The 19,090-nt window shown below is 64.8% G+C and overlaps 1 protein-coding gene across 4 annotated transcripts in view; it reads left to right on the forward strand.

Moving 5' to 3' along the window:
* Nucleotides 1-19,090, forward strand: part of GSE1 (Gse1 coiled-coil protein) — a 101,423-nt gene that overhangs the window by 70,377 nt on the left and 11,956 nt on the right. For all 4 annotated transcript variants that reach the window (XM_075765315.1, XM_075765314.1, XM_075765316.1 and 1 more), the window contains one exon: nucleotides 17,742-17,960. In XM_075765315.1, the coding sequence (XP_075621430.1) occupies nucleotides 17,742-17,960 (219 nt within the window). The remainder of the gene's footprint in view (nucleotides 1-17,741; nucleotides 17,961-19,090) is intronic.

A 19,090-nucleotide genomic window follows, 5' to 3' on the forward strand; every position in this document is an offset into this window, starting at 1 on the left:
TTAAGTTAGATGGGGAGGAAAGTGGGCTGATTAAAAAGCTGATTTCTTTTCCCAGCGACCGGCGGGGTTTTGCCATCCTCCCGTAATTAGCCGGTTACGCGGCCGTATGTTTTATTTATGAGCCGAGGGCGGAGGGAAGGGGAAGCGGAGGAACGACCGTGCCCTATATATCTGCAAATAAAACACTTCATTTCCCTCCTGGGGAATGTCACCTCGAGAAACCATCGCTTTCCTGCTCACTGCCCCGTCCAAATCGCAGGCTGTAAATGGCTTTGTGGGCCTGGATGGCGCTCAGATGGGTTTAAAATATGGATTTATGTCTTTATTCTGCATAGTCAAAGGTCAACAAGAGCAGGAAATCATCGCTGAGCCTCTTATTTACTGCGAGAGGCGGCCGCTCGCTCCTCTTCTCGCTTGTGCATACCCGCCGGCGGATGTTTTCAGGGTGCCGGGTCGAGGGGAGCGCGGCGGAGCCCGGTGCCGGCTGGTGGAGACCAGCCGTGCCTCAGTTTCCCCAGGGTGGGCTTCTTGGGGCTGGGCATCCGGCTAGGGGACCGCAGCCTGGATGTCCCAGCCATCGATGCGTCCCCTCCCGCGGGGACACCCGTGGGGAGGTCGGGCATCCCCGGCACGCAGCATCCTTGCGGTGGGGGTACCGACCCGCCGTCGTCCCGGCTCGCTCGCGCGGCGTGGGCAGGCTCGGCGGCACGCTTGCCCGGCCGGCCCCGCGAGCTGCGCTCTCATGCTTTGCTAATCCCGCCTGGCACCTGCCCCAGCTCCCGGCGGCTTCGCGCGAGCAAGGAACCAATTAATCCTCCCGGCGCTCGGGGAAGTGGGTCAGGCTCGTCAAGCTCTCCCGCTAACGAGGGGCGAGGCGAGGCGCGGCAAAACCGGCTGCTGGGTGGCCGGGCGGGTGTCTCGCGCCGGTGCCCTGCGTCCAGTGTCCCGCGGGGTGGTAAGTGGGTAAACTGAGGCAGGGCGACGCTCGCCGCCGGTGCGTGTGTGCAATCGCCCGCAGAGTGGGGACGACTGAGGAGGAGGAGGGTGGCGGATAATTCGGTTGGGCCGATGTTGCAAAGGGCCGGGCTGTTTTCCCAACGGGGCTGCCCGGCCGCTGCGCCTCGGTTTCCCCATCCCGGTGAAGCAACGGGGGCTCCCGGCTTGGGGTGCTGGGTGCTGGCGGGGTTTGGGCTTTCTTGGCAGGGTGGGGAGCGCAGGCAGCGCAGGCAGCGCGGGCAGCGCGCCCCTTTGAAGTGTAGCCCAACTTCCAGGAGTGAAGCAATTCTCGTTTGCATAATGAACAAAGGGAGCAGGGGGGAGGCGAAACCCAAAAGCCCGAGCTGGCAGGCAGGCCTGCCCTCCCTGCCTGCCCTCCCTGCCTGCCTGCCCGCTCCCCCAGCCGCCTGTAATTACAGGTTTATTGCCTGTACAGCTATTGTGTAATGACATGTTTGCAAATTAATTTTTACGGCTCATGCCATGGGGCGGGGGGGGAGCAGAGGAGGGGTCCCCCGGTGCTTACGTGAGCCCAGCAAATTCAACCCCCATAAAAGCCCGAGGGGGGGGTGCTGGGTGCGGGGTAGTGACGGGGACCCGAGGGAATTGGGTGACATGGTGACCCCGCAGCCTTTCCGGCCCAGGGTGGGGGGTCCCCCTTGCAGCCACGCTATGGGGGGGGGGGGGCATTGGGCTTGGGGCGCCCAGAGCCGTGTCACCCCAGAAGTGACATTTCCTAACGCACCAGCGGGGCGGAGGGGGGGGGGTGTGTGCTGGTTGAGGAAGGGGGAAGCGGCGATGGAGCAAGAGCACCCAGCACCCAGCACCCAGCACCCTGCGGCTGGGAGCACGGCGGCACAGGGGAGCTGCCTCGAAGGGAGCGGGACGCAAGCGATGACTCAGGGGACAGGCCAGAAATACTCCCAGCGCCAATCTTGACAGATGTAGGTTAGGAAAGAAGAAAAGACATAATAATAATCCCCCGACCTGGAATTAGAAAAGCAATATTTAACGTGGGGGGCAGGGGGAGGAGGAGGGTGCAGCTTTTCACCGGCTCCGTCTTTGCCAAATGGGTTCCTGGGGAGCCCGGCTGAGCGGGGTGCGTGCGCGCGTGTGCACGCGTGTGTGCAAGCGCACGCAGAAGCGTGCACGCGCGTGCGTTTGCAGCCAGAAGACCTATTGCAAAAGCTCTCCTCCTCGCCTGCAGCAAGCGCAGGACCCCGTCACCCCACCGCGGGGCCGGGTGAGCTTGGGGTGATCCCGAGACCCGCCCCCCCGGCCCCACGATCAGGAGCAGGCAGGGGCAGGCAGGGGCAGGCAGCGGGGGCCTGGGAATGGCCTGTATCTTTAAGCTATTTGAAGGGCTGGTCATTATCATACAGGATGTGGCTTCTCTTGCAGGGGCGAGATATCACACGTCGCCTTCGTGAACTTTGGTGTTAAAAGCAGCCGGCAGTTTGGGAAGAGAAGGCCGGAGCTGGGGGGGGGGGGGGTGGGGGGGTGGGTAGGGGGGGTGGGGGGCAGCACACGTGCACGCGTGGTGCCTGGAGCAGCCCTCCCTTCCCCCCCCCCCCCCCCGCCTTGGCTGATCGTTTGCTTAAAGCAAATGAAGCCGGGCCCTCGTTACTATGGTGCAGCCAGGCTCGGCAGCCTCCCGCGCTCTCCCCTAATAGCATTTATTAGCCCTATTTGCCTGCAAGCATGTCTTCCCGGATCTGCTAATGCAGCGGCGGAGAGGGAACGGGGGAGATCCTATCGGGCGGCTGATTGCACCCCCCCCCCGCCGGGCGAGCGGGGCCGGGCAGGGGGATTTGGGGGTGCAAAGGGGGGGGGGGGGGGCGGTGGGAGCTCACCCCCAGTGTGTCCGTCCCCCCCCCCGCGGAGGGGCCGGGGCAGGCAGCCTTCCTGTGCCTGCCTTTTGTGAAGCAGGCAGGAAAGTTGGGTTATTTATTGGTTTATTTCCTAATTTTTCCTCCTTAAGCGGCTGGGGGGGTGGGGGGGCGCGGGGAAGGTTGATTTTCTATTTTTATTTTATTCCACACACACCCCCCCCCGCCACCCTCATCGGTAGCTGTTTGAAAACAGCATCCCGGAAAAGACCAAAAAAAAAAAAAAAAAAAAAAATTATTCTGTCTGTGGGCGAGGAGGAGGAGCGGGGTTTGAGGGGGAAGGAGGCTTCTCCTGCCCTCCCGTCCCCGGCTGGCGGGGTGCCCCGGGGCTCGGCTCCCCCAAAACGCCGGGGATGAAGGCTGGAGCCCGGGGGGGATGCGGGGAGGAGGGTGATGGGGCGAGCAGCTGCCTGCCGCTCTCCTGCCCGCTCCCCTTCATTAGGGGAGACAAATCTGCTGTCAAGTAGCCAGATTTCCAATTTACCGATAATGATTCTTGCATGAAAATTGATCGAGGGGGCAAGTCTGCCGCCTCTCGCCCGCCCGGCTCGGCGCAGCCCCGGGGAGCTTCGGCTTTCTGCTCGCCTCGGGACGGACGGGCACGGACACGGGCACGGACACGGACACGGACACGCCGGCTCGCAGCCCCGCGTGGGTCACCCACCCCACGCCGCCAGCACCCTTCTCCGGGAGGGGGTGGGGTGTGTGTGTGTGTGTGAACCCCCACGCCGAGGGTCCCACCGCCGCCTCCTGCTCGCTGCCTTTTTGTGTGCCTGCGACTCGCAGCCCGGGGCTCAAGCGGCAGGAAAACCCACGGCACGGCACGGCACGGCACGGCACGGCACGGCACGGCACGGCACGGCACGGCACGGCACGGCACGGCACGGCAGCCAGGCTCCTGCCCCGGCCCCGCCGGTGACAGCCGCCACCCCTCCGCCGGCGCCCCGGGCTCGCTGCTATTTCAATTTTTATTTTTTCTCCTCCCCCCACGCACTTGATTCCCCCCGCTCCTCCTCCTCCTCCTCCCCCTCCTCCTCCTCCCCCTCCCCGCTCCACCGTATTTTTTCGCCTCTGGTTTATTTTTCCAACCCCCTCCGTGTGGCTTGGTGCTAATTTTTTGGTTTTTTTTTTTTTTTTTTTCTCCTTGCTTCCTGACACATCCTCTTCACCTTGGGTCTTTTTTTTTTTTTATTATTATTATTATTGTTTTTTTTTTTTTTTCCTGGCCGCAATGGAACTGTAACATAAATCATGTTTGGGTTGAAACCACCTCTCTATTACTTACCAGGTAAGGCACCGAGCGATGCTGCCGCCGGCCCCCCCCGACCCCCCGGCCCCTCTTCCCCCCCGGGGTCTCCCTGCGGGGTCCCCCCCCCCCCGCCCCCAGCTTGGGGACACCCTTTTGTCTGCCCCGGCCAGCGGCAGCCGAGGGGGTTTTAGGGGTGAAGTTACTTTCTCCCAGCACCTAGTAGAGGTTTTTGGGGTCTGGTGAGCTTTAAGGGGGGCGGGGGGAAGCAGGCAGCCCTAGGGTGGCGCAGCAAGGCTCTGTAGGGTTTTGGGGTGCTTGGATGCCCCCTTATTTCCCTCCCTTGCCCACGGGGGGGTTCTCCTCTCCCCGAGGAGCCGAGGTGGTTCTGGCCGAGGAGGGATGGGGAGAAATTCCGGGTGCGCTGGGTTTTGGGGTGGGGGGGGTCCCTGCTGACGGCCCCGCTGCCACCCGGCCACCGGGACTCGGGGCACCAAAGTTTGCTGAGCCGCCCCAGCCGGCAGCACCGGCCCCCGCGGCAGCCGGCAAGGGAGGGGGACCCCCACTCTGGGGGGGTCTGGGATGTTTTGAGAGCGTTGGTAGCAAGGGGAGCTGGGGTGCGAGCTCAGGCGCGCGCGCGCGCTCGGGGGGGCGCGCGTAGGATGTGTGCTCAGGATATGAGCTCGGGGTGGGAGCTCGAGGTGCTCTTGGGGTGCACGCTCAGGGCGCGTGTTTGGGGTGCACGCTTGGGCTGTACACTCAGGGTGCTCAGGCTGTGAGCTCGGGGTGGGAGCTGGAGGTGGTTTTGGGGTGCACGCTTGGGGTTCGTGCTCGGGGTGCACCCTCTGGATGCAGCCTTGGGCTGTGAGCTGAGGCTGTGAACTCGAGGTGCTCTTGGGGTGCACGCTCAGGGTGTGCATTCAGGCTGTGAGCTTGAGCCGCTTTTGGGGTGCGCACTGGGGGTGCACGCTCGGGGTGCACTCTCCGGATGCGAGCCTGGGCTGTGAGCTCAGGCTGTGAGCGTGAGGTGCTCTGGGGGTGCGGTCTCAGGGTGCACGCTCAGGCTGCGAGCTTGGGGTGCACTCTGAGAGGCGAGGGGTGACGGCGGGGGCCCCTTCTCTTGGGGGGGGCCGTGCCCCCCGCGCGGCGGTTTCCCCGCGGAAGGTTGTTTGTTTCAGGAAATGGCTTTTGCATGTGGCAGTTGTTACGGGAGCGAGCGGCTCTGCCCAAGCACGCCTGCGCCGGAGCGCGCGAAGGCGAGCCGGGAAGGGTGGCGGAGGGGCGCCAGGGTTGAATTTGGGGAGGTGCCCCTGGGAGGGGTTGCACTGTGACACCCCCCCCCACCCCAGCCTGCCACGACAGGGACGTGGGTGGCCTGCTTGCCCGCGGCACCCTGCTCGCTCCCAGCACGCTCCAGACCCTGTGCCCTCCTCCCTGCCGGCTGCGGGGTTCCCGCTCCCCGTGTCTGTCCCCCCCCACGACACCATCCCCTTGCCCGCTCCTTGCTGGTTCTCCGCTGCCTGCAGCAGCTGCGGGCAATGCCTGCCTGGCACCGGTACCGTCCCCTGCGGTGGGGACTCCTCCAAGGGCTGCAGGTGCAGGGAGATGGGTTGGAGGTTGGTTTGGTTTTTTTTTTTTTTCTTCCCTTGAAATTCCGTATTTAGCACGCTCGGGTCGAGCGGGGGTTCCCGGTGGCAGCTCCTGTTGTGTGAAACTTCTGGCTTTGCCGTTGTTGCTAACGCACTAATTCCTGTGCCCTGGAAAACCCTGCTCCGGCCGGCTCTTCGCTTTCCAACCACCTCGGAGGAGAAATAAAAAAAATTGGAGGAGAAAAGCAAGACAGAGAAGAGCATGGAAGTGTCAGGCTGTGAGGTTTAAAGCAATTAGGGGAAATTATGCTCGAGGCGGTGGCAAGTAGAGAAATTGCCAGCGGCAGCTGCCGAGGCGTTGGGAGATGCTGGTGGGCCAGGTCGGGTGGGAGCAGATGGAGACGTGAACCTTCCCCCCGCCGTGGGCTCGCAGGGGTTTCGTGAGCGCTGGGGCTGGTGGCGGTGACTCAGCGGCGCGAGTCCTGCTGGGGACTGTCACCGCCGCGGGGACTGCCTGGCCGTGGCCCGTGTCGCACGCTCCTCAGTGGCTTGCTCTCCTGCCTCGGCTGGTGCGGGATCTGGCCGGCTCTTCTGTGTTCCCTGCATCCCTCTGGTCACCCACTGATGCTCCTGTCCCCTGCATCCCTCTGGTCACCCACTGATGCTCCTGTCCCCTGCATCCCTCTGGTCACCCACTGATGCTCCTGTCCCCTGCATCCCTCTGGTCATGGGGCTGGAGATGTGCAACGGGGCTGCAAGGGGACACGGGGCACGGTGGGGACCCGGCATCAAGCATAGCTGAGAACGGGGCGGGGGCCAGGGAGGGGACCTCATATAAGAACATTATGAGAACCGTGCTCAGGCTGGCTTGCCTTGAGATACGTGGGTGCAGTTGTCACCCTATGGTCGGTGCCAGCGTCCCTCAGGGACAGCAGCATCCTTTGGGGACAGCGGCACCCCTTGGGGACACAGAGCATCCCTTGAGGACCCGGCTGTCTGCTCGAGCAGGCGCGAGGGTGACACCCGAATGAACACAGCCTTTTGGGGTACCCCCTCCCTATGGGTGTCCCCAAAATGCCAGCAGCCCCCAGGTGCTGGAGGGACCCTGGGGCTCCCCGGCGGGGTGGGACGGGGCCCTCGGTGCCTCGGTGTGCCGGGGAGGATGGCGGCAGGTGCCGGCAGCGGATGCTGCTGACTCAGGACCTTCCCAAATGGTTCCTATTTTTACGCCGGGGCCGGTAATATTTAGCCCGTGGATCAAAGCAGATGGAGGGAGCTGGGTGATGCCGCGTAAACACCCGCTCGGCGGGTGCCGCCGGCGCGAGGCGTGAGTCACCGGCGGCTTTCGGCAGCGCCGGGCGAGGACGGCCGCCCCGGGCTGGGTTTGGGGTGCTCGGGGCTGAGCCCCCGCCCTCGGCAGCCTCCAGCTGGGTTCCGGGGTTGAGGTTTCCCTTCCTCATCCTCGCTGGGTGCGTGGTCGAGGGGTGCTCGAGGGTGATGCTCGTGGGATGCTGGGGAGGGGTGCTGGGTGATGCTGGGGGGTCTGGGCTGTGTTGGGGTGCCAGGAAGCCCTCCTGCTTTCCTGCCTTGCCCACCCCACTGTCCTCCTCCTCCTCCTCCTCCTCCTCCTCCTCCTCTTCTCGCCAGTCCTAAATTCGGTCGCCATGGCAACCATGTCAACCACTTTCCAGCTTCCCCGTGATGGTTTGAGGAGGGGAGGGAAGAGGGGAGCCAGCGGAGGGGGGGCGGCGGGCGAGGGCTGCACGTAGGGAGGGGGACCAGGGACATCGCTCCCGGGTCGGGGCTCGGGGTGACGCTTCCCAGATGGTTTTTCCCTGCTGGGTCCCGTCTGGTGAGCGGGGGCCGGTGCCAGCCCCGGTGCGTGCCAAGGGGTCAGGGCTGGGGGTCGTGCTCTGGGGAGGGGGGCTGGATTGCAGCCCCAGAATTCAGCGCCTGCTGCAGCCATCCTGCTGATGCCAGGGCCCCGCTGGTACTCGGGACCTCGGTAGCCACATGGCTTGGAAGGGGGGCAATTATTCCCAGACACCCCCTTTTCCTCTCTCTTCCCCCCCCCCCACCCCCCCGTAATCTCTTTATTCCTGGGCTAAGCCTCGTTCCCAATGGTTTTAAAGGCAGATTTGCCTTTGTAGCTATATAGGACAGGGTGTAAAGCCGAGCGGCTGCGCGGGTGGGTGTGTGACACCAGCGCCGGCATCGCCCCGTGGTGGGTGGGCGCCCGGCTGCCCCCCGGGACTGGCTGCGCTGGTGCAGAGCTGTGGTGCCGCCAGGGGAGAGCAGACGAGGTGTAATTACCCCAGCAGGAGTTTGGCCCGCGATGAAAGCGGGGTACTGCTGCCGTCTCCCCGCCGTGGGGTAATCATCCCCCCAGCATCCCCATCCTGGTGCTGCTGGACGCCGATGCCCTGGGGTCCCCGGGATGCTGCGGGCAGTGCTCACCTCCAAACCCACGCTGGGGTTTTTTGGGGGGAGCAGATGCTTCCTTTCCGTACGACGTGTCCCCCCACTTTCCCGTTCCTTGGCACCGGCTGGCGGCACCTGCCGGGGACGCTCCTCCTTGGCACGGCACAGCGGCACGTGTGCGGGCACCGCCGGCGGCAGCCGCGCTCGAGGTACCGCTGGCAGCCGGGGGGAGCGGGGCCAGCCCTGCCCGAGAGCCTGACAGCGGGGCGCATCCTTCTCCCCCCGCCCCCCCTCCCAATTTATTATTAATTTTTAACTTTATTTCCCGAACGCCGCGCTTAATTAAATGCAGCCATCTCTTGCCACGAGCCGACGCGGGGTATTTATTACACCAAATGTCGACGGAAAGGATGCTCCCCCGCTGCAACACCCCTCCGACGGATTATTTCCCCGGCATTAAAAAAAGGGGGGGGGGGGTGTGACACCCCAACCCACCCCCTCTACAAGGGCCTTTGCGGCGGGGGGGCGAAGGCGGCTGCGTTTCTGCATCACCAAGCTTTCTCCTTCCCCCCTTCTTTTAATAATAACGCTTTAAAGATGTTTGACATCTGTAACAAACAGCTGGCATCCTGTTATGGAAGAATGTCCTTTTATTTCCGAGCAGGTTGAACTGTCATTAATAGTATAATTAGGTGATTATCGGCGTACAGCAGAAAACTGCTTAATTGCACAGCCAGCTTTGCGAGGATCCCCGGCTCCTTTATTGCTGGATTTGTTTTAACCGCCTGAATTTTTTCGCGCTGTGTTGTTGGTTTTTTTTCCACGTTGATTATTATTTTTTAATGTGCGTGGCAGCTGGGGGAGCGTGGCAGCGCTGGCGGTGCCGGGGGGGGGGGGGGGGGGAGGCGGGGGGACGCGACACATGCCGGTGCTGGCGCTGGTCCCCCTGTGTGTGTTGTGTGTCGTCCCTGTCCCCCGACACCCCCCCCCTCCAGGTCCCCAGGGGATTTATTTTAACCCCACTCGTGCCAAAGTTGGTGAAAGGGGTCTCAGAGGTGAGGTTGGTGGGGTATTGCTGGGTGCAGCACCCACGGGTGGAAGCACCCTTGGGTGGGAGCACCCATGGGTGGGAGCTGACCGGGTGCAGAGTTATTCAAGGGAATAAAGGAGATGTCTTTGTTAGCAGCTCCGTGCCATCAGCTGCCGGCGGGGAGCGCGACCGGAGAGCCGCGGCACCGCTCGGCACGGGGCAGGAGGGCACCCATCGTGCCGGGGAGCCTTCGCTCGCCCACCGCCCCGCGGGCTGGGACCCTCCTTTTGGGGCACCGTGCCCCTCGCCATCCCCTCGCGCCTGGGGCACGCACGTGGCTCGCTGCGGCGCTCGGGCGGCTGCGATGGAGGCGGTCGGTCCCCGTCCCCGTCCCCGGGATGTGGCGTTTTGGGGGCAGAGCAGATTTTTTGGCGCCCGCCAGACAATAGCGCTTTGTATCCCCCCCCCCCCCCCCGGCCCGGTGCCGCCAAACACACTTGTTAGCGCCGCAGCTTTGTGCTGTAAATTTCCATGGAGTAATTACGTCTTAATTTATGATAATCCCGGGCGGGTGGTGGAGGGGGGCGAGCGCCAGTCAAGTTTGGAAGTTGCCTGCTGGGGCCCGGGGTCCCGCGGGGCTCGTCCCGACCGTGAACTTCTCCATCGTGGTACAAAGTGGTTGTCCCCATGGGATCGAGGAGTGGGGATTTGGGTCCCGGTTCCCACGGTTGTGATGGCCAAGAGTGTCCCCCCGGTGCGGTGGCCGGGGATGCTGCCCATCCCACCACCCATCCAAAAGCTCAGGACCCCAGGGGCGCATGGGCTGGGGTGATCCCGGGATGATGCCGGGATGCCGTGCGTGGTGCCGGCTCCTCCAAGCAGGAGGGAACCTCTCCCTTCCCACCAGCCCCCGGCACTGCTCCGGCACGGGGCCGGACCCTTCCCCCTTCCCACCGCTGAATGGCTCATCCCGCCTTTGTCTGGAGGGCTTATTACTGGCAAAATAGAGGCTCTTTTCCCTCGGCCTTCCCGACGGGCAAATTAAACGCTTTGGCAATTTTCGAGGAGGATGGCGGGGAGGGGAGGAAGGCTCTCATCGCCCGGCGGAGGACCCCGGCGCCGGGCAGGGTGCTGGCACTCTTCGGCAAGGGTGCGGAGTGGGAATCAAGGGGCTCCCCGTGTCCCCTGCGAAGCTATCGAGGCATCGCCGGGAGCTGCCCTGGGAATCCCGTGGGATTTGGGGAGCGTTTCATGCACACCCTGTGGAGGGAGGCAGGTTTGAGGGATGCGAGGATGCCACCGAGCATCCCCCGCAGAGCTGGGAGGGTGCTGGCACCCATGCGTCCCACCACCCGTTGCCAACAGGGGCTGTGGGTGCTGTGGGTGCCGTGGGCACCCCGTCCCATGCCCCGGGGTGGGTTTTCTCCCCAGAGAGGGGTGAAAGCCCGGGGCTGCGCCCGCTGCACCTGCAGCCGGGTCCCCGTTGGGAGGCAGCGTGCACCCACTGACATTTGCCAAGCGTAAAAATTCAATTAATTCCAGCAGGCAGATTAAATATAAGTGAATTTTAATAATTTGCTCGAAAGGCTGAGGATTACTGTAGGCGAAAAGGGAAGATGCTGCGCGCGCGGGGGCACCGGCCAGCCTTCTCAGCGCCGGCACGTGGGATCGCTGCTGCTAATCACCCTAAATCCCGGCGTGGGAAGGGGGGGTCCGCTCCCCTCGGTGCCACGCACGATCCCCCCGGACCTGGGTTTTTGGTTGATCTTTCCCTGTGACGACTGCGCCGGATCCATCCTGCTGGTGCTGGCAGCGTGTCGTGCCCGGCCCCGGCACAATCCGGCTCCGCGGGCGTTGCTGCCGCTTCCCACCCTCCTCGCTGCTGTCCGTGTCTTGGGGGGGTGTCAGACCCATCACGGTGGTGGTGGGGGCCTGGGCTTCCCCCTGGGGACCCCGTGGGACGTTGCAAAGGGACCCAGGGGTCTCGCCGAGACCTCCGCAGCACCTCGTGAATAAAAAGCGGGTGGTGTGGGGCACCAATTGCTAGCAGATGGCGCCGGTATGAGGAAAATGAAAATACACGCAGTAAATTTCCCGTTTGCCGGCGTTTATTTCTTATCCCAAGGTAAAACCTTCCCTCTGACCCGGGCCGGGCCATCTGCGCCATCGTAAACCTCGGCGCTGCCGTGCGTACGGGGGGACCCCGGGAGTGTGTGGGGGGGGGGGGACCCCCCATCCCGCCCGGCTCCCTGGCTTTGCCGGCAGTGCGGCAGGATTGATGGAGATTGCCCGTGACCTTTGCTAGGACACGAGGTATTACCATTAATACTCCTGTATTTCCGGAGTTCGCGCCATGCATAAATCTGGTATCAAGCCGGCCGGGCAGAGTAATCTGCCAGGCGGCATTATTAATACCCGTTATTAATACCGCCCGCCCCCGGCGCCGGAGCCCTTCGTTAGCTGCTCGTGGACGGGGCGAGGGATGGGGGCTGCGCCACGTAACCCCCTCCACCACCTTTTGGGGTGCAGCTGGGGCGGGTGCTGGAAATCCCCGGTGCTGCTTTCCGCCGGTGGGCACCCACCCCCACGACGGGGGGCAGCTCTCGGGCTGTGGACCCCCTTGGCTCTGCCGGAGAGGGACCGCAGCACCTCAAAGGCGGCGGGGGTGGCCGAAGGCATCCCCTCGCCTTGCCCTGGCACCTCCTAACTCTGCCCCGTAGCCACCAGCTTGGCGGGGTCCCGGCCCCCCGCCCCTGCCTGCAGCCCCCTGCCCTGCCCCTGCCTCCCCCTGCCCCGCCAGGACCTGCCCCGTGCGAGATCCAGCCTGCGTGAAACTCTAATCTTCAATTTTATTCGCTCGGCTCCAGCCAATTTGCATAATCCACATAATCACCCTGGTTTTAATTGCCCACAACTCTGCAGAAAGATCATGTGGTTAAGTGGTAAATCATAATTAGATAAATAATTGGCTTGGCCGCAGCAAGCTGCTTTGTTATACCTGCCATCTGCTGGGCAAGGGCTTCTCGAGCCGAGAACAATGCGCCGCTGACGGCAAAGCCCGCGCTGCCCGCAGCAGGGCTGCGCCGAGCTGCCGGCACGGGGCCGGGGTACGTGGACGGGAGGGCAGCCTGGCTGCACCGGGCATTGCCCGCTCCCGGCCCATGTAACGCTCCGGTAGCGCCGTGCAAGGTTCGACAGCGTCGTGCGATGCCTGGCTCTGACCCACGCGTTGCCTAACAGCGCCGTGCGGTGCCCGACGGCACCGTGCAATGTGCGGCAGCGCTGTGCAGTGCCTCATCCTGTCCCACACGATGCCCGGTGGGCACTGTTCAATGCCTGGTGGCACCGTGCCGTGCCCAGCACCACCGTGCAGTGCCCAGCACCACCGTGCCGTGCCCGACAGCACCGTGCAGTGCCCGGCTCCCTCCCACGCGATGCCCGGCAGCCCCGTGCAGCGCCCAACGGTGCCGCCTGATGCCTGGCACCCACCTGCGCACCCCACGCAGCCATTCAGCCCCGAGCAGCAGCTCGTGCAAAGACGAGGGGTGGGGGCTGTACTCCGCTTCTCCCCAGGCAAGGGGGGACCTTGAGAGAGGGCTGGCACCCAGATCTGGGCAGCGGGAGGCAAGAGGAACTGCTGTCCCAGCCTGGGTGCTGCACAGATGCCCTGGGAGGCCAGCAGCATCCCTTGGGCACGGGCACGTTATTTTCGAAGCCCTCAGCTCCGTCTGCCAGGGCAGAAACGGGGAAGAAAGTTGAAGGAAATCTTTTACTGGTGTGATTTCCTACGGGCTTAAAAAGCACCCGGGGCCGGTTGGGCTGGGCACGGGAAGGCAAGGAAGGGAGAAAAAGAATCCCGCATCGCACCGGCCCTGGCCCCTCCCCGGCGCTGTGCCCTCCAAACGAGCTCTTATTAGTTTGCTTGTTGTCGTTTTCCAGATCAATGGTCCATGGAGGAGTGATCGATGGAGACCCAGCCGGCTAATAGCGCTTGGATGCTCGGGGTTGTGCTGGGCTCCCCGGGGAGCCCTGAATCCCATCCCCAGGTGGCAAGGTGCTCCTTGGCCCAGGGGACCCATCCGGACCCCTCCAAGGGTGCTGGTGGCAAGCTGGGTGCTGGGGAACCGGCCGAGGTGGGGATGCTCCTGAGATGGGTCCTGGGCTCTGCCCCAAGGACCCCAAGAATGGGCAAAGGCTGCGTCCGCATCTCTCCATCCCTGGGGACGCTTGGGGACACCGAGCCCGGCCGCCTCCCTTCGTTTCAGCTGCGTGCCAGGCGGTGGGGAAGGAGGGCAGGAGCGCAGGCACCGATCGATCAATTAATTAATTAACGGAGCGCGTTGTAGGCGCGGCGGCAGAGCTGTCGTAACGAGGGGTGGAAACCGTGCGGCAGCACGGCAGGACATCGCCGGGAGAGGCGGTGGTCCCCGCTGCCTGTCCCCTGCCTGTCCCCTGCCTGCTGGCTCTTGAGGGGGTCCTGGGGTGCGTGGCGGGGGGGGGACGACGATGGGCACGTGCTACCCCTGGCCGCCTGCCCTCCCTCCTGCCCGCACAGGCAGCCGTCGGGGCCCTGCCTGCTGCATTCAGGCAGAGCGAGGCGGGAGGGGGGGGGCTTTGACAATGCGAAGCCATTAGCATTGAAAATCCATGCAAAGCAGCTGTTCCCGCTCGGAGCGTGCAGCTGGATGCGGCTCCGGAGGAGCTGAGAGGAGGGGAAAGGCTGGGGGGGGGGGGGCGGAAACCATGAAACGTCACCCCAAATTCTTCGGGGACCCATCCAGAGGGAGCGCGGAGGAGCCTCGCAGAGAGCTTGGCCGGGTGGGTTCCACCCGAGGCGAGGTCCTGTGCGGCGGGTGCGGATCCGTCCCGGGGAAGGATGCGGGATGCTCATCTCTCCCTGCTCCCTCGGCCTCCCGCCGCGCTGGGTTTTTTTCCGCTCCATTTGCCAGGGGCTGGAGCTGCTGCCTGATCGTATTTGGTAATAAATTATTAGTTCCAGCGCTCGGGAGCCCGGGAGCTCAAAATAGCTGCTTTTAGAGCGGGCGGCTGGTGCAGGTTGAGTTCAATGGCAATCTGCTCTGAAGGGCACTTCATGCTCATTAGGGGCCTTTCAAGGTGCTGGGGCGAGGCGGGAGCGGGGGGGGGGGGTGAGCTGAAACCAAGGTGCTAAACCTGCCTGCGCCGCATTTCCCGGCAGCTGCCTGCAGCGGGGCCGGGGAGGCAGGGGAGGGCAGCTGGCAGCGGTACCGAGCCCCCCCCCCCACCTCCGCCCATGCGACTCCGGGAAGGAACCCCAGGGGTTTTGGGGTGCTGGGAGCCCGTCCTTGCCCCAGCGCTGCCCGCTCCTGCCTGCCCGCGGCGGCTGCCGGCGTGTTTATTTGTCTCCAGCCCTACCAGGCAGCCAGACTGGTTCTGCTCTCGCTGCCGGAGGAGGCTCCTGCTGCCAAAAAACCCGCCAGCGTCATCAGGAGCAGATGGAGAGAAGATGGCACGCTCCCAGCTCCCAGCCCTGCGCCGGGGATGCGGGGGGCCGTGGGGGTGGCGGGGGGGGGCCGTGGGGCAGGGACACCTCCCCAGGAGCCAGAAGTTTGGGGTCCCCACCCCACGGCTGGTGCCGTGTGCGGCACCGTGGGAAAGGGGTGCCGGGATGTGGGGTGGCACAGGGTTGGGGGAGGCGGTACGGCGATGGCCCTGCCATCCCCTCCTCTTCCTCCTCCTCTTCCTCCTCCTGCCGGGCAGGGACCTGCCGCGGCCGGCAGCCAGCAGGTACCGGGAATGCCAGACACTCCCTGCGCCGCTGTGCCCGGGCACACGCTACGGGAGGGACGGGCGCGGGGTGGCACATCGTCTGGTCCCCCGTCCCCAACGTCCCCTGGGGCCTCGGCAGGGCACCCAGGCGTCCTGCGGCCCCCGCACCCCCTGCCCTGCCTGGGCTTGGAGGGGGGGGGGACGACGTGCAGGCAGCAGCCTCCTGCCTGCAGGAGCGAAGGCAGCGAGCGCTGCCCCGGGGCAGGTAGGTGGGGGGGTGCCAGCCCCTCTCCCTGCCCCCCATAGGGGTGGGGGTAGCGGAGGGACAGCTTGCCCCGTTTCGGGGTTCGGCTCCCCGCCCCGATGAGGCAACCGCTGGTGTGACCCCAGGCTGCTGCCAGGCTCCGAACTTGACCTGGTTTTCCGCACGGATCTGCCTGCTGGGAAAAGCAGTCGGGGAGGGGCAGGAGGAGGGCGAGAGCCAGGCGGGGGGCGGGCGTCCCCAGCCACCGCGGGGACAGCGGCACCCGCAGAGGTGAGTGGCACCCACACCGCACCGGTGCCGGGATGCCAGGGAGATGCAGCGCAATCCCCCATCCCCATCCCCACGTGGATGTTCGCGCCCAGCCAGCTCTCCGCCGCCGCCGCCGTGCCTCAGTTTCCCCAGCTGGCAGTTCTCCTGCAGAGCAGCCCAGGGACGCCCGGACAGACGGACGCCACCTCTGTCGGGGCAAGGCGGGTGAGCGGCACTGCTCAGGCCCCAGCCAGGGCGGAGGCGCCGATTTTATCACCGGACAGGAGCGGCAAAACTGGTTTGGAGCCCGGCTGGGGCAGCGGCACGGCTCATGTTAGCAAGCCAGCCCCGGGGGGAACGCAAACTCCCCGGTGAGCTGCTGGCTCGGAGCTGCCCCACGCTCGCCCGGCAAATCCCGGCAGGATCATGAGTTTGTTGGGAGGCGTTTGGGGCCACGGAGATCAGCTGAGCATCACACGGGTGATGCTCCACCACCAGCCCCCGTGTCCCAGCGAGCGTGCGCGAGCGTGCTGATCCCCGCCGGCCGGTTAGCAAAGTGTTTCCAGCCTTGGCTTGAGGTTGGGGCGGGGGGTTATGCCGGGGTGAAGCTGGGGGGCATGGGGCAGTGCCCAGGGGATGCGGGGCTGTGCCTGAGGGATGGGGGGCTGTTCCTGATGGATGCGGGGCTGTGCCCAGGGGATGCGGGGCTGTGCCCAGGGGATGTGGGGCTATGCCCAGGGGATGCAGAGCAGTGCCTGGGGGATGCAGGGCTGTGCCTGAGGGATGTGGGGAAGTGCCCGGGGGATGTGGGGCTGTGCCCGGGGTGCTGCCGCCCCTTGGGATGATGCCTGGGTACATGGCACTGCAGGCAGAACCCGGCGTCCCGCTCTCCAGGGACGCACCCAGGTGCTCATCCGGGGGTCCACGGGTCGGTGCAAAGCCCGAGGGTGCCCGGGCGCGGCCGGCCGGCGCAGCAGGTTGGCTTCCCAGCTGTTCTGGTAATGAATTTACATGAGCCGAGCGTGTCGACAAGGCGGCAGTCAATGGCTGAGAGCACCGGAGTTAATAAATGCTTGTATAATGAGGGCAGAGGGGAGCGCGCGCCGCCGCGCCGGCCGCCTCTCCTGGGGCCGGGGGGCAAAGATTAATCAATGCTGAGTGGCACTCACGGCCCCCCCCCCCCCCCCCAACCCCGGCTCCTGCGGCACCCGCTGCTCTGCCCGGCCACCCTCTGCCGCGGGATGCTCTGGGGTCTCCAGCATCACCGGTGCCTCAAGCTGCCTCCAGCCCTGCCGGGAGCTGCACTGCCGGACCACTGCCCCCCCGGCCCCCCCCGCCTGCCCCCCCGCCTGCCTGCCTGCCCACCTGGGAGCAGGGCTAATTTTAGGCTGGTGTTAATGAAGCCGCTCGTTTGGAATCTATTTTAAGGGCCCTGACATCAGCAGTTGCTGTTTTGGGAGGTGGAGAGCCCTGGAGCGGCTGGCTGTGACGGCGGGGGGGGGGACGGACACACACAACGACACGGGGTGGGCTGCACCCTCCCACTCAGCAGCACCCGAACCCCCACCCTAAGGGGCCGCTGTGCCCTATGGCACCTCTGTGCCTTGGGGTGCAAGGCTGGGGACTTGGGGGTGCCACGGTGAGGATTTGAAGGTGCAGTGGTGGGGAGCTGGAGGTGCTGGGGGTGCTGCAATGGGGGGGGATTTGAAAGTGTAATGGGGGGATTTGGGGGTGCAGTGCTGGAGTCCCAGGGAGGCAATATGGGGGATCTGAGGGTGCAGTGGCGGGGATTTGGGGGTGCAGTGGTGGCGATTAGGGGAACAGCAGTGGTGCTTTGGGTTTTGGCAGCGCCACACGAGTCAGGGGGCTGCCCCCCCTCCCCATCACCTCCATCAGGATGCTCATGTCCCTGTGTCCCCCCAAAACACCCTCTCCCTCCCTGCGGGGCTCCGACGGGCCCCTCCACGCCGTAATCGGGAACGACCCAGCCTGAGGTGTCGGTGGGGCCGTGGGACGCCGGCAGCAGCCGCTGGTCCTCGTGTCACCTTGTTGTCCACGGGCGAGCAGCCCGAGCTGCTCCCTTTGTGAGATAGGCTGCCGCCCCGTAAGCGTGGCGGGGGCTCGTACCCGCCTGCTCGCTTCCCCCCATTGCCTTGGGGTGCATTTTGGGGTGGGAGGGGTGAACCAGAGGGAAAACGTTGCTTGTCCCACTGGTTGTTCCAGCTCCTGGGCGGGGGGGGGAATTTGGGGATCCGCTCTCCCTGTTCCCATCCCCGTGTCCCTAACGCGGGGCTACTCTTGTTCGCAGGCATGAGCCATGAGCCGAAGTCGCCGTCCCTAGGAATGCTCTCCACCGCCACCCGCACCACCGCCACCGTCAGCCCCCTCACCCCCTCGCCGCTCAACGGCTCCATCGTCCCCAATGGCAGCCCGGCAGCCAGCAGCACTTTGTCCGTCCAGGCAGCACCTTCCTCCAGCTTCGCCGCCGCTCTCCGCAAGCTCGCCAAGCAAGCCGAGGAGCCCAGAGGTAGGGGACGGGGACGGGGACGAACGGGGACGAGGGCTGGGGCGGGGGGATGCCGAGCGTCGGCGCCTTTCCCCGCCTGGGAGCAGGCGGATGGCGTTTTCTTGCCATTCCCCGAGTTAATGTCTTTCCCCGGCGTCATGTCTCAAGGGGGCAGTTTAGAAATTCAGTTCAGCCGGAGTAATCCAAATGCCGTATCGCTCACCGTACCCCGGGAGAAAGCCTGGGAGAACATGGGGGGGGACGGACCTGGTCCTCCCTGCGCCCCCAGCCCCGCTCCCTTCCGCCATGCTTCACCAAAATGCTATTTTTTTCCTGGAGGCTCCCCAAATCTCTTCCTTCCCCAGCCGAATTGCCTGGCTACACAGCAAATTTGGGCCTCCCTGGGATGTCCCTGTCCCTCGTCACCCTGCGATGGCCCGGCCACTGCATCCTCCATCGCACCCTCCCTCTCTGCTCAGGTGTGGGGGTGCAGCTCGTGATGGAGGGGTGTGAGCTGCTGCCGCGGTGCCGGAGCACCCCGAGGTGCTCACCGCCGCGGGGAACGTGTCCCGCGGGAATCGCCGGGGCTGTCCTGCCTGCGCAGGGGGGAGGCAGCCTGTCCCCAGGCTGCGAAGCGTTTCACCGGGAGACTGCTGGCGTCATCCGTTTGCGATGAAATAGTGTTTATCCCCGGTTTTCCATCGGTGGGTGCTCCCCGTTGGGTCGCTGCCCGCCGCGCGGGTGCTTTGGTCCCCGGGGAGGATGCCCAGCTTTTTGCAAGATGTTTTTTGCAAGACCCTGTTCGCGAGGTCTTTTTTGGAAGATCCTTTTTGCCAGATCCTTTTTGCCTGATCCGTTTTGGAAGACCTTTTTTGCAAGCGCCATCTGCAAGACCCTCCTCGCAGCCCCCCGCCAGCCATGAAATACCCCGGCACGGCCAAGACCCGAAACCTCCGGCGTCGGCTGCTCCCAAGGAAGCACGTGGGGACTCCAGATCCCCGTGACGCTGAGGGGACCAGGTCTTGGTGATGCTTCAGCCTCTCTGGGAGCTCCTGGCTCTCTCCAGCTGTCTGCTCCAGAGCCCATCGGCTTCCTTCGGGGCGGTCGGTTGGGTTTGCGGGATTATTTTGCCTTTTCTTCTCCCCCGCACC

The sequence above is a fragment of the Balearica regulorum genome, chromosome 13 (genome assembly GCF_011004875.1).
Source record: "Balearica regulorum gibbericeps isolate bBalReg1 chromosome 13, bBalReg1.pri, whole genome shotgun sequence".
In the NCBI taxonomy this organism is placed as follows: Eukaryota; Metazoa; Chordata; class Aves; order Gruiformes; family Gruidae; genus Balearica; species Balearica regulorum.